Here is a 12,510-nt window from a genome sequence, read left to right as displayed (position 1 = left end):
CCAAACAATGACTGGGTGTCACTTTGTTTGGGAACATGGGAGCTTTTATAAAGGTTTCTAAATTTTAAAGAATTATTTTATTAATGGTTAAATAATATTTTATGTTAATTGATTTCCCTTATCATTTTAATTTATTTGTAATAATTTTGATGTTTATACTGTTGGTCGGACAAGGTGAAGTTTTCACTTTGGGCTCTGAGCAAATGTTATTTATCAGAATTTTTACAAACCAAACAATCAATGGATTGATGAAGAAACTAATCAGCTGATTAATCCATCATGCAAATAATCATTAGCTGCAGCCCTCAACAAAATAGTTTAAAATGAGCTCCAACTCAGATACAACAGTAAAATCCTGAATGAGTATTAAAAATCTAATGATAGAATATATAACATTAATATAATCTGCATTTAGGCTTTTAATACTTAAGTACTTTTACTGAAGGATCTGAATACTTTCTCCACCACTGCTGATATATAAAGCTTTGGTAAATTATTATTGAATTAAAGTAAATCATCATTAGTTATAATTCATAAACAACTTATCAGCACTAAGTCTGGTTCCAAAACACATTGGGTAATGACAAATACAGCACAAGGCGAGACCCTCAAGAAACTCTGCACACATGTGATATATTGTCGCTTGAGTGCTTCAGTTCACGCCACATGAAGAAGACAGACAGATCCGATGGAAGACGTGATCGATGATATTTTATTGGTCGTCCTCGCAAACGTATCTGATCCTCTTACACTCGGCAGCTCAGGTAGCTCCGTGACCTACAATACAGGATGGACTCATGAAGACAGTTGCATAAGAGGAGCTGACCTGCCACCACGTGAGGGAGGCTTACACACTACAGCAAGCCCTCCCAGGTGTGTGTGACTCCCTCGCATTTCATCATCATCTCATATTTCCTTGTCAGCTCCATTTGATTCATAAAGCTTTATTTGGCTCTTCAGTTGATGGACACACACCTGAAGGCAGAGAGGAGATCAGTAGGGGTTATGGAAACCAACTTCACAGTGGAGGGACAGCACAGCAGCAGTAAATATAACAAAGATTTCAGGGAGGTTTATGAGCAGCTCAGAGACTCTGAGGGTTTAAGAGAGGACATTCAATCGAACATTTGTGCCCTAATGTTCCTATAAATCAATATGAACCTGTAATTTTACCTCTCGGTGCTTGACACATATATTTCAAAGGCTTCTGAGGGACTATTGTATATCTTCCAGTCATTACTCCTTTATTGGCCCGTGCACATTCTGCACCATTCGCAGTTTTATGTAGCTGAGAACGTTTATTAGACAATCTCATTGTTTAGCCGATGATGTGCTACATTGTGCAGATCTGGAGATTTGTGCACACTTTACTGATCAAACAATGACCACTACTGCTGCCAGTGCACTAATAACACTAGTACGACTGCCAGTCTGCTACTATTACAGTGGTGAAATTTACTACTAGTAGTACAATTTACTATTTACTAAATTGCACTACTTACTACATTTAAATTTTCAGGTTGATTGAATGCTTGAGTATTTCCATTTTCTGCTACTTCACACTACAGTTTAGAGGCCATTATTGCAGTTTACTCTGCCACATTTGCTTGTTAACTTTGGTTACTTTTCAGATACAGATTAATAATAAATAAATTAACATTTAATTTAGATCAGACTGTATTGATCTTGGTGAAATACTCAAGCTACCAGGCAGCATATATGATAAAAAAAATTAAGCTCCACCTCTTCCAGCTGCAGAATTAAACTGATGAACACGTTAATGTATTTATAATCATAATGCAGTAATATAATATACACTACTCTGCAATGGACCATTCTGCATGAGTGCGTTTACTCGTTCTACTTTAAGTACATTTTGACTGTATTATTACTACTATAACCAATAACACAGCACTGTGTTGGTGTTGGTTTCCAGTTTTGTTTACACAGTGATATTGTGGGGACTCGCCTTCCTTATAGGGACAAAAGATGCCCCCATAATGTAAGTCATTAAACTGTAGGGTGAAGATTTAGGATTAAGGTTAGATTTGGGTTTAGGTTTAGGGTTAGTCGAGTAGTGGTTGTGATTAGGGAAAGTCTGTGATGGAAACACGGCTGTGTGTGTGTGTGTGTGTGTGTGTGTGTGTGTGTGCAGCGGCAGCTGAGCCCCGGTGGGGCGGAGTCTGAGTCGCGGGGAGGCGGTGTGAGGAGCCGCTCTGTGCGCTCACTGGCTGCTCCGCCTTCCATGAGTGAGAGCCCGTTCAGAGGTGTCCAACTGCCGGGACCGATCAGCGGTCAGTGGGCGAGTGAAGCTCAGAGAGCGGACTCACAGCTGCACCGGAGTCCAGGTTCAGAACAGAGAGGTCAGGGGAGACTTTACGCTCGGATCTGAGACATGGAATGCATTGAAAGGACTCAGACACTGTGAAAGTTTGCATTTCGGATATGGGGACACAAATGAAAAAACAATTAGTCACAATAAAGTCAAGCATCCTTCTCGCCCGGGTCTGAGGTGCGGCGGAGGATGACACCTGCACCGCGCCTGGCGAGGACCGACGCGTTGCTCCACACTTGGCATCTTTGAAGAGTGGGTCAAAGCTTCTGCAAGAGTCACTTTCTGCCTCTAATTGCGCAGACTGATCACCATCCTGCCCGCTGCCGTATCAAATTTTCGGCTGCGGCTGCAGAAACAGCGCATTTGTTGCGCTCCTTTATGTCTTTGCACCATCTGCGGCAATAAACAACTGTCATCTCATACCCGGAACATCTCGTCCACACAGGTGAGCATCAGAGAAGCTCAGTGGAGATTCAGTGTGAGGATCTTTTAGTGGAGTCACAGTTGCTTTAATTTGAAACTAAAACAAGGTTGTTTGAAATGGAAACTATTGTCTGTTTTTACAGAAGAGGCTTATGTGTTTAACTGTGTTCTGTGCGCACTATTCACCATCTTGGCTCCTGCATGTAATCATTTAAAAAGATAAGAGTCCTTTTAATAGTTTTGAATCCAGGAATCTTCACGGGTTTCAGAGAATAGAGCTCATAGATTACATCAGGCTGAAGATTAACCCCTGAAAACCCATTTTAACCCTTATTTTTCCCTTAAAGAGTGGAACACACTGTCCACTCTGTCTGACAGGATTGCATATATATTCTTCATAAGCTTGTTCCACCTCTTCATTGTAGCTGTATGACGTCTACACAGAGTGAAATATTCAAACACAGGACAGCATGTTTTCAGGCTGCAGATGTAGATGTCTTTGCATCAATATTCAGCCTGACATGTTTGCTGTCTGTGGGAACTTTGATCTCCTTCTCTTTAAGACGTAACTGGGTTTGTAGTCATGTTCGGCTGCACAGTGGAGGCAGTGGGGTTGAAGAGGTTACTGTCAGCAAGGTGCACTTTACAGTATGTGGTCTACATGTATTCAAAATGGGATTAGGTGTTATTTTGTGGATTTATTATACAATCCACTTTTTAAATCCTCTCTCCCTGTGTGTTTTAATGTTGCAGGTAATGCCTCTGCAGTCATTTAAACTACATTCAGCTCACCTTGACGTGTCTGCATGGCTCGTCTCTTCATGCTGTTTCCCTGTTGAGAGTTCCCATCTGCTGGATATTAAGAAATAAAAGAGAGCTTTGCCTCTAACGCGTCCCCTCTCTGTAACAGCAGCAAGGCAGTATAATCTCCGGAGCACTGACTCACCATGGGCACTGTACTATCACTGTCTCCCGGCTCTCGGAAATCAGGCTACTATGACAACCGGCCGGGTTCGCTCAGCCACTACCCGAGCCTCAGCAGCCGCTCTCTGAACAGCCAGAAAGACCGCGGGCTGAAGAGGGGCCAGTCCATCTTCCTCCCGGCTCTCACATGGAAGCGACTGGTAGCCTCTACAAAGAAGAAGGGCAACTCTAAGAAAGGCACCGGCGGCCCCGTGGCCCTCGGGGACCCTCTCAACAACAACAACAGCATCAACATCTACCAAAAGGACCCCGTGTTGCACCTTAACCGTGAGAATGTGAAGAAGTCGCTGTCATGTGCCAACCTGTCCAGCTATGAGGGCCCAGCAGGACTGGGTCTGGGGCTCGGCTATGGCCTGGGGTTAGGCCAGGGGCACGGATGTGGCTACAGCAAGTCCCAACAGCTTTCCTCTGTGAAGAAAGTTCCCCAAGGGACAGTGAGCTCGTCCCCAAAGCGCGTTATTGTCCAGGCGTCCACCAGCGAGCTCCTGCGCTGCCTCGGGGAGTTCCTGTGCTGTCGCTGCTACCGCCTGAAGCATCTGTCCCCGGCCGACCCAGTGCTCTGGCTGCGGGCTGTGGACCGCTCGCTGCTGCTGCAGGGCTGGCAGGACCAGGCCTTCGTCACGCCAGCCAACGTGGTCTTCGTCTACATGCTGTGCCGAGACGTCGTGGATGGTGACCTGGTGGCGTCGGAGCACGAGCTGCAGGCCATCCTGCTCACCTGCCTCTACCTGTCCTACTCCTACATGGGCAATGAGATCTCGTACCCGCTCAAGCCCTTCCTGGTTGAGGCGGGTAAGGAGGCCTTCTGGGACCGTTGCCTCGCCATCATCGACGCTACCAGCTCCAAGATGCTGCGCATCAACGCAGACCCGCACTTTTTCACACAAGTATTTGCTGAACTCAAGAGTGAAGGCGGGTGTGGCCCCCAGGACTATAGTCGGGTGCTGGATCGGTGAGAGGAAGTTTGAGCACCCGTCCTTGCTGACCGCATGCCTTTTTGTACACTCATGCACACGTATACTTTACTACACGTTTGTCTCATACAGATTCCTCTCCCCTTTTCTTATCCTGCCGCCCTGCAGGACTACTGACGGCCTATCTTGACAGAGTTATGTAGCCATATTTAGTCATTCCAACTGTGTTTGTTGCCATTGTCCCGTTTCATCCGCAGACAGAAATCAGGACTTTTTCTCCCCCAACATCTTCTCTGATAATTGGCTGACAGAGGCTCATAGTTGTGTTTGTTTTTCTGGAATATCCACCTGAGTTTACTTGAGCTGAGGAACCATTTGGTGCACCTGTCCCATCTGACCCCATGTGTCGTCCCAGCTGCCCCTCTGGATCGGCACAGCATCCTCACCCTCCTATCTGAATGTGATCAGTGTGCGCGGGACAAGAAGACGCCATCATCACTCACAAAACACCACCAAGGATTTCTCAGTGGTTAGATTCTAGATGCCCGAGTGGAGTCACGGAAGAATAAACTGTGACACAGACAATGTAATCCACCTAGGTAGAGTTATATTTTCCAGGACAATATAAGGAGACATCTTGACATCCGCTGCTGGCTAAGCCCCATGTGCCAACAGTGAAAAGTGACTCAGACTGATGGGAACAGCTGAGAGGTCCAAGTAAGGTCCTGCTGGTCCTGCTGTGTGCTGTGTAATCACTAAAGCAAAACGAACAGGCCGTGTTTTGTGGAGCCTTTTGAGGGTCATCTGGCCTGAGGGGACAGTTGCTATTTCTTGTCTTTACCCGCTCAAACCTGCCACAGGACTCCTCTCTTTTTCAATTTTATCTCATCTCAGGGGAGTTTTCTGTCAGAAGCAGAAAGTGGATTTAAGATTGGCACGTTTAGTGTGAGTGCATGCTCGGCCGTGTGTGTGTAGGCATTGTGCAGTGGACGGCAGCCAGGGTCATCAGCTGTTTACTCCATCCTTTGTTCCCTGCGTCTTGTTGACAGGGCACCCACAGCCGTGGTATTAATGAGATTAGCAGATTACTGCAGCCCCTCCCCTCCTGCAACCTCTGCCCCCTTCTTGTCCTCTCGGCAGCCCTGCAGAGTTTCAGTGACTAATCCAGGCCAGGCTGGACCGTGCTGGACTGTAAACACACACGCTTGTGCACAAATGCACATTTAAAAACCTTGTCGTGTGCGCGTTATTCTCCGCGGTGCATGAATAAAACGCTGTGTGACGCACGTGTGCAGCTCCGGGTCCGGCGCAGAGGCAGTAAAGCTCTGTGAGAGATATCCAGGCAGGAATGGCACATGAATGCTGCTGTAGCTGAAGAGGTTTGTTGTTGTTGCCTCTGAATTTGCCCCACTTTCTCATCAGTCACCTGTCCTCATCTGCCATCAAGAGGCTCATCCTCTCTCTTGTCCCTCGATCAACTCCCGAGTCTTGCTAAATTATTTCCTTGAATGAACCTTTGGCATTTGTGCTTCAATAGCTTTAATCTCTATTTTCTGTGTATTCTAATGTGTGTTTATCCAAGTCAGAGGTGGTCACAGATGAGCCCCCAGTTCATCGTTATTACACTGAAAAATAGATGGATTGTTTTGTTAAAGCAGATCAGCTCAGGAAAAGCTTCTGGTCACAAATTAACTGCTAATTATGAACTGCGCCTGTGTTACAGGACAGCATTTTTTGGCTTGTGACCCTATTAAATGAAACAAGGTCTACCCTCATTGTTGGTTGCATATGTTTAAGAGTTGCTACGTAAAATAAATTTCTTCCTTGTTTTATTTTATCAATTTTTTAGGGTCACGAAAGACAAAGATCAGAGGAGATATTTGTTCATCATCTTGAGACCCCTCAAAAACATCTTCTGACAGGCAGGTTGGGAACCAATGGTTTCCACGACGATGTTGCTGGTTCATGAAGCTACTTGAGACCTAAAAGCACGGATGCTTGACTTCCACTGAGATGTGTTGCCCACGGCAGCATGTGGCAAAGCCTTAATCTTATTGTGTTCAGGCATGTGGAGGTTTTGATGCCCCACTTCTCCCCACCATGTGGCAGTCGCTCTTGCACACGGCTGTGACACTACAGTATATATTCACCCCCAAGGTCATACGATGAATCATTAAGCATCCCTATAAGATCTGACCTTTACACGTACGAGCAAACAGGTACGTGCACATCATGGGGGGCTGTTGATGTAGCCAGAAACAAGAACCATAACCCTGCTGCCTGTATGTTAGCCACCTAGCTAGTTAGCTACGACTGGTTCATGTGATAGCATAATAGAAAGAAATACTGATTGATGCAAATGTGACAAGCTGTGCATTGATTGGAAGCATGTGGAGATCAGCCAAAGAGGGCAAATGGTCTGTTGCTTGGGCAACTTTAACCTGGCCTTGTGTACATCCTTGTGTGTAAACAAACACACTCTGGTTCACGTCCCCTCCTTGGGTAATCCAGTCCTAATCCTCCCACCCAATCAAATAGAGAGAGGGAGCGAGGGATGAAAACATGGGGACACAAGTAAATGGTTCAGAGTCCGACGAGATTCAGTATCACACTTCTCATACAGTTTTGTCCCAGCCTTCAAATCCTCCTCTAGCAAACCAGAGGCCGCAGAGAGCCAAAGCTCAGCCCGGCCGCCTATTCCAGCTAACCCGGGTTTATTCAAGTCAAGCCCGCCTCCCTGCTCGCCTGAGGGATCTCACATGAGCTCACACCAGTCAGCCAGAGAGGAGTGACGGCAATGATTCACGCTCCGGGAGTAGAGACACCGCCGTCTCTTTTTCTAGAGCTTTGACTGGCTGCCATTTTGGGCTTGTCGTTGCGCTCCACGCAGCTCTCTCTCTCTGGCCTGGCCCCGGCTTTGACAAGGACACTTGTGTCTTGACTCAATCCCCCGTTCCCTCCCTCCTCCCCCCCACCAACCCAATTTCCACACACACTCAGCTGTTGTTCCCTGCCTGTTTCATTAGATTTGACACCCCACACCCGGCAGCCATTGTCAGGACGAGGAAGGGCAGAATGGGACTGTTTGTTGGCATCACGTTGGCTGTGTTTGTGTGTGAATGTGGGTCAGAGTTAAGGGTAACATCTGCTTCCACCATCCGCCTCCTGTAGACCATCAGAAGATACAGTCCAGCATGTTCAAGGTGCGCTGATATTAACCTGACAATTACAAACAAGGAACAATCTGCAACAAGTTTCCTTTAGCAGCAAGTTGTAACTCTTCCTTTATTGAGAAACAACTCTCGCTCATATTTAACTCATGCTCGCTGACGTCACAGACACGGAGGAACCACGTCCATTTAAGCCCAATTGAGCTTTAACTCAATTTGTCAAATGTGACGTTTTTTGGTCTCGACCAAAAAGGCAACTGTCCCCTCTTTCAGTACCTCTGTCAAATCAGTCGCCGAGCTGGATCGCGCCGCTGTTCGTCCAATCGTTTCGCAAAGCGGAGCAGCTTCCAAGCCAATTAACTCGCATCTCAACTGCAGCTCTAATTCTGTTCATCCAATCAAACCCCTCGGCATGAGTCCCGAGCTCTCTGACTGACGGCAAACAGACACATGATGCCTGTGACATCTCTGTGGATAATGTATGACTCTTGTTACTTGGAAAGTGATTGACTCCAGATATTTAAACAAGATCAAATAGGACATTTAGTGTAAACTGGACTTTCCTCTGTGGATGGGACCTTCATCTGGGACTCAGATGGGTCTTAGACTGGCTCTGTTTTGGAGACTTTTTTTGTTTGTGTGAACAATGTGATAATGATTTAACAGATAAGTCTGGTGTTATTCTAAATTCTTCTTATTGTCATCAAGTACATTAGACCATATTTTATCATTTTCAGACTTCCCAACTTCCCATTTGTTCATGCTAACGACAAAAAACTTTAAAAACATATCAAAGTACTTTCCTAAAAAAAGAAAAAAGAAAAAAAAAGGTTGGGTACTGCTGAGTACAGTGCATTTGTTGGGGACTATTTTCAGCTGTGGATGAATACACATTTGGTGCCCTGAGTATTTACGGCAGTGCCCATGTACATGTTCAATCAACAAATTTTAACGGCACAGAGGAATAAGATACATCCAGCTTTGGACACACTGACAGTTCTCAGTCGAGCAATTACTTATTAGTCGTCTTCTTTTGTTGACAATAAGAAACATATCGCATATCACGAGACTTCTCCTTTAAGTCCCCACAGCTCTATGAGTTGTGTTAAGTTATTTCAGTATGCTGCTGCTGTTGCTGTAGGTGGGTGTGAGATTTCAATGGCGCACCTTAGAGTCATGATGTAAATACGTGGGTGTGTAACAAAGAGCAGTTAAGAATGAAAAAAAAACTGAACAAAAAGAAATAGTGTTGCTGTGTAGTAGCATGCATGCCAGCCAGGTAGTTTAGACATGTTTCTTTTTTTTTTACCTCTGCTTTTGATTTTTATATGTGATGTTTTAAATGAAAGATTATAAAACTGGAGTGTTTCTTTATAGGAAACATGATGTCAACAGTATTCAAGTCTCTTACGACTGCAGATGTAACTATCATCATTACAGCGTTCTGTTCACGTTTAGACACAATAGAGACGAAAATAAATAATCAACTCTCGTTTTTCTCGAGCCTGAAATAGCGAAGCATGTGAACTCAAATGAGCTCTGACAGAATTATAACTTCACATTCTTAATTTAAACTCGTATAATGGTTTCATACCAGACTTCATTTGTCGGTTTGCTCATTTAGATGTGGTCATGACGTGCCATGTAGTGCAACAAGAATCTCCCCGCCTCCTCATATTCACACAGACTACAGTATGCATATAGGAACGATCGAGTTAGTGGCTATCAGTAGCTTTCCTCATCAGTGCACCAGCTGGTGGCACACAGGCAGCCATTGTTCGTGTGGCGTTTGTCGCAGGCAGCTCCAGCTCAGCCTGCGTCCTCACTGATTGTAGCTTTGCCGCCGATGCTTCAGCTTTTTCTTTGCGAAAAGATTTCAGATCTCGCAACTTCACATTGGTCGCAACGCCTCGTCCGTGTTGTGTCAACACTGGACAGATGTTGATGCAGAGATAAATATATAACTGTCTCGTGTCCATCTCCTCCCCCTCCTCCTCCTCCTCCGCCGCCCGGGTCCCCCAGAGTTTCCATAGTTACCTCCCTTGGCCATCACTGTAACTGTCACCAAAATGAAGCAGCACATCACCTCCAGTGACTTTTGTAAAGCCACTAAAATGTGTGTGTAGCTCAAAGTAAAACACTGTTGATGGGGAAAACTTGAAGAAAAACAATGTGACTGTTTCATTTTTCATGGTTTTTTTTTTTGTTTGTTTGTTTGTTTTCCTTTTTCATGATGATGATGTTTACTATGTTGATTATTTAATAAAGTATTGAGCTGAAATCCAGATCTGGTGACACTCTCTTCATACACGTGCAGCTTTTCACTGTTTTACATCTGTGAGGCTCACACGCTTAACTAAAACCGCCTTTGTTCTCCCCACAGTCCACACGATATCCTCTCCGCCTGCAATCCGGCTAACTTAAGACTGGCAGTAAATTCACGTGGGACATAAAATAGCTTAATGCACAGCCACACAATAGCCTGGCGCTGCAGATGGCCTTTTGGCTTCCTGTCAGGGGGGGAGGCTGCGCTCCATCTGAGCATGTCTCTGCAGTCAATCACCACCCTCTCTGCTCCAACCACAGGTGGAAACACTGCGATGCTGCTCCGCTCAGCAACACTCTTCTGTCAGTACGATGTGAAGCTGTGTGCAGGGTTGAAACATGAAAGAACCGGACTCGGTGCTGCAGAGCTCTGAGGGTTTGAGACGAAGACCATCAAGAGGTGGGCAGGTTTTGTGTGCAGGTTTAGTCGTGGTGGACAGCAGTGTCCGCCTCAGGCTGCCTTCCCCTGTCACACTGTGTTATCACTGATTTCTTCACATTCATACACATAAACAGCTGTGGATTTCAACTGTGCTCTGTTTTTTCCACAAGTCAGACTTTTTTTTACTCACTTGCTTTGGCACAATCTGCTGAAACAGATTCCAGTGGTGGAACATGACTGAGAACATTTACTCAAGTGCTGTAATGAGGTACAGTTTAGAGGTACTTTACTTGAGTATTTCCATGTTATACTACTTTATACATCTATTTCAAATTATCAATGCAAAATAAACTTCAACTAATAAATTTGGATGTATTTTTATAGGTTAAGGTACCTGAATGCATCGCTAATTATAATCTGGTGATATTAAATGTATTAATCTGAAATGCCCCAATCTGCATAATGAGTACTTTTACTTTTAGTACTTGAAGTAGATTTTGATGCTAATACTAAGTATTTTTACACTGTGGTATTGCTGCTTTTACTTAAAGGTCCAGTGTCTGGGATCTATGTGCAGAGATTACATACAATATTCAGAAGTATGTTTTCATTAGTGTAGAATCACCTGACAGTTAGAATGATGATGACAATGATTATGTGTACTATGTATTGATTATATGTGTTATCAGAACAGTGCTTTGGAAAATGTGCTTAATTAAATGTGAAAAACTGTTCGTGGGTTTACACTGCGCTAATATTCTGAATGAATAGTCTGATACAGTAGTAAAATATCACAGTCAACCTAGGATAAAATTGCAGGGTTTTTCATTTTTAACAGATTAATTCATTTCACACTGCATATTTCCCCACTGTGGGATTAATAAAGGATTATTTTATCTTATCTTTTATCATATAACAGATGTCTGCCATAAAACTGAGACTCAAAAATGACTTTTCAGTCAAAGCAGCTTACTTGGCGAGTGCCGATGCGCCTGTCTGGTCTCTCTGTCTGATGATATTGGAAAATTATTTAAATGCCATTTATAATCTGCTCACAATGCAGGAGCGAGAGGTCAGCGGGGTGAAAACCATATGGCGCTGGTCGGAGCCGGGGTCAGCGGCCGAGGCTGGGGACACCTCAGAGGGCAGAGAGGGGACGGAGGTGAGGCCAGAATGCTTTGATTAAAAAAAAGGGCAGATGAAATGAAACGAAGAGGCATCGCTGCAGATGGCTGCCACAGCCTGACTGAGTCCTCTCCAGCTTTCTCCTGTCCTCTGAGGACACAAATCACCCAGCTCTCTGCCTCCCAGTGTCACTTCTATAGTGTGCTCCCAGTGGCTTTCTGAAAGCCTTGGCTGCTGTTCGCTGCCTTTTATCAGCCCTCTGGGACCCAGCATGCCCCAAAAACCCCCTCTGTCAATGCTTCCTATGGTATCCAGAGACATTATCAATTCAAGCTGTGACTTAAAACCTCTATCATTTTTCAAGTTCAATCTCACCACAAATTACTGCTGTCACCTTTCAATTCCAAAGCATATTTGTAAAAAATTACCTTCAACAATGTGCAACAAAATTTAGCAGCACGATCACGGACAGTCTTTGACTTTTAAAAGTGCAGAACAACCCGAACACAAGTGCAAGTGCAAGGCTTACACTGTGTGTAAAGAAAAGCTGCAACTGTTAGCATGTCCAGCTAACTAGCTTCACAGCATCCATGTGATTGTCCTAGAAACTAGTCCTGTATGTGTTGAGCTAATGTTAGCAGCTCATGCTGTCTGCTGGATTTGAAAGTTTATACCCCTTTAGAAAAACTTGTAATACAACAAAATAATTGTCTTAATATAAGGAATTAACTGGGGAAATTCCATGGTGATATCTAGTCACCTTTTGTTAAATCTGACACTGTGTGATCAGAACAACTGATGAGAACAGCAACAATAAGAAGTGCAGATGGCTAAAAGTCAATTCACAGACTA

At 44.6% G+C, this 12,510-nt stretch overlaps 1 protein-coding gene across 1 annotated transcript; it reads left to right on the top strand.

Annotated features, from left to right (window-relative positions):
- Positions 1-3,705: 3,705 nt before the first annotated feature.
- On the top strand, positions 3,706-4,698 carry si:dkeyp-92c9.2 (uncharacterized protein LOC571482 homolog). The gene has a single exon (XM_041955943.1). The coding sequence runs from the start codon at positions 3,706-3,708 to the stop codon at positions 4,696-4,698; it is 993 nt and encodes a 330-aa protein (XP_041811877.1).
- The last annotated feature ends 7,812 nt before the right edge of the window (positions 4,699-12,510 follow it).

Source organism: Chelmon rostratus, chromosome 16 (genome assembly GCF_017976325.1).
Source record: "Chelmon rostratus isolate fCheRos1 chromosome 16, fCheRos1.pri, whole genome shotgun sequence".
Lineage (NCBI taxonomy): Eukaryota > Metazoa > Chordata > Actinopteri > Chaetodontiformes > Chaetodontidae > Chelmon > Chelmon rostratus.
The sequence above is the reverse complement of the archived record's forward strand: the minus strand, read 5'-3'. Positions and strand labels throughout refer to the sequence as shown.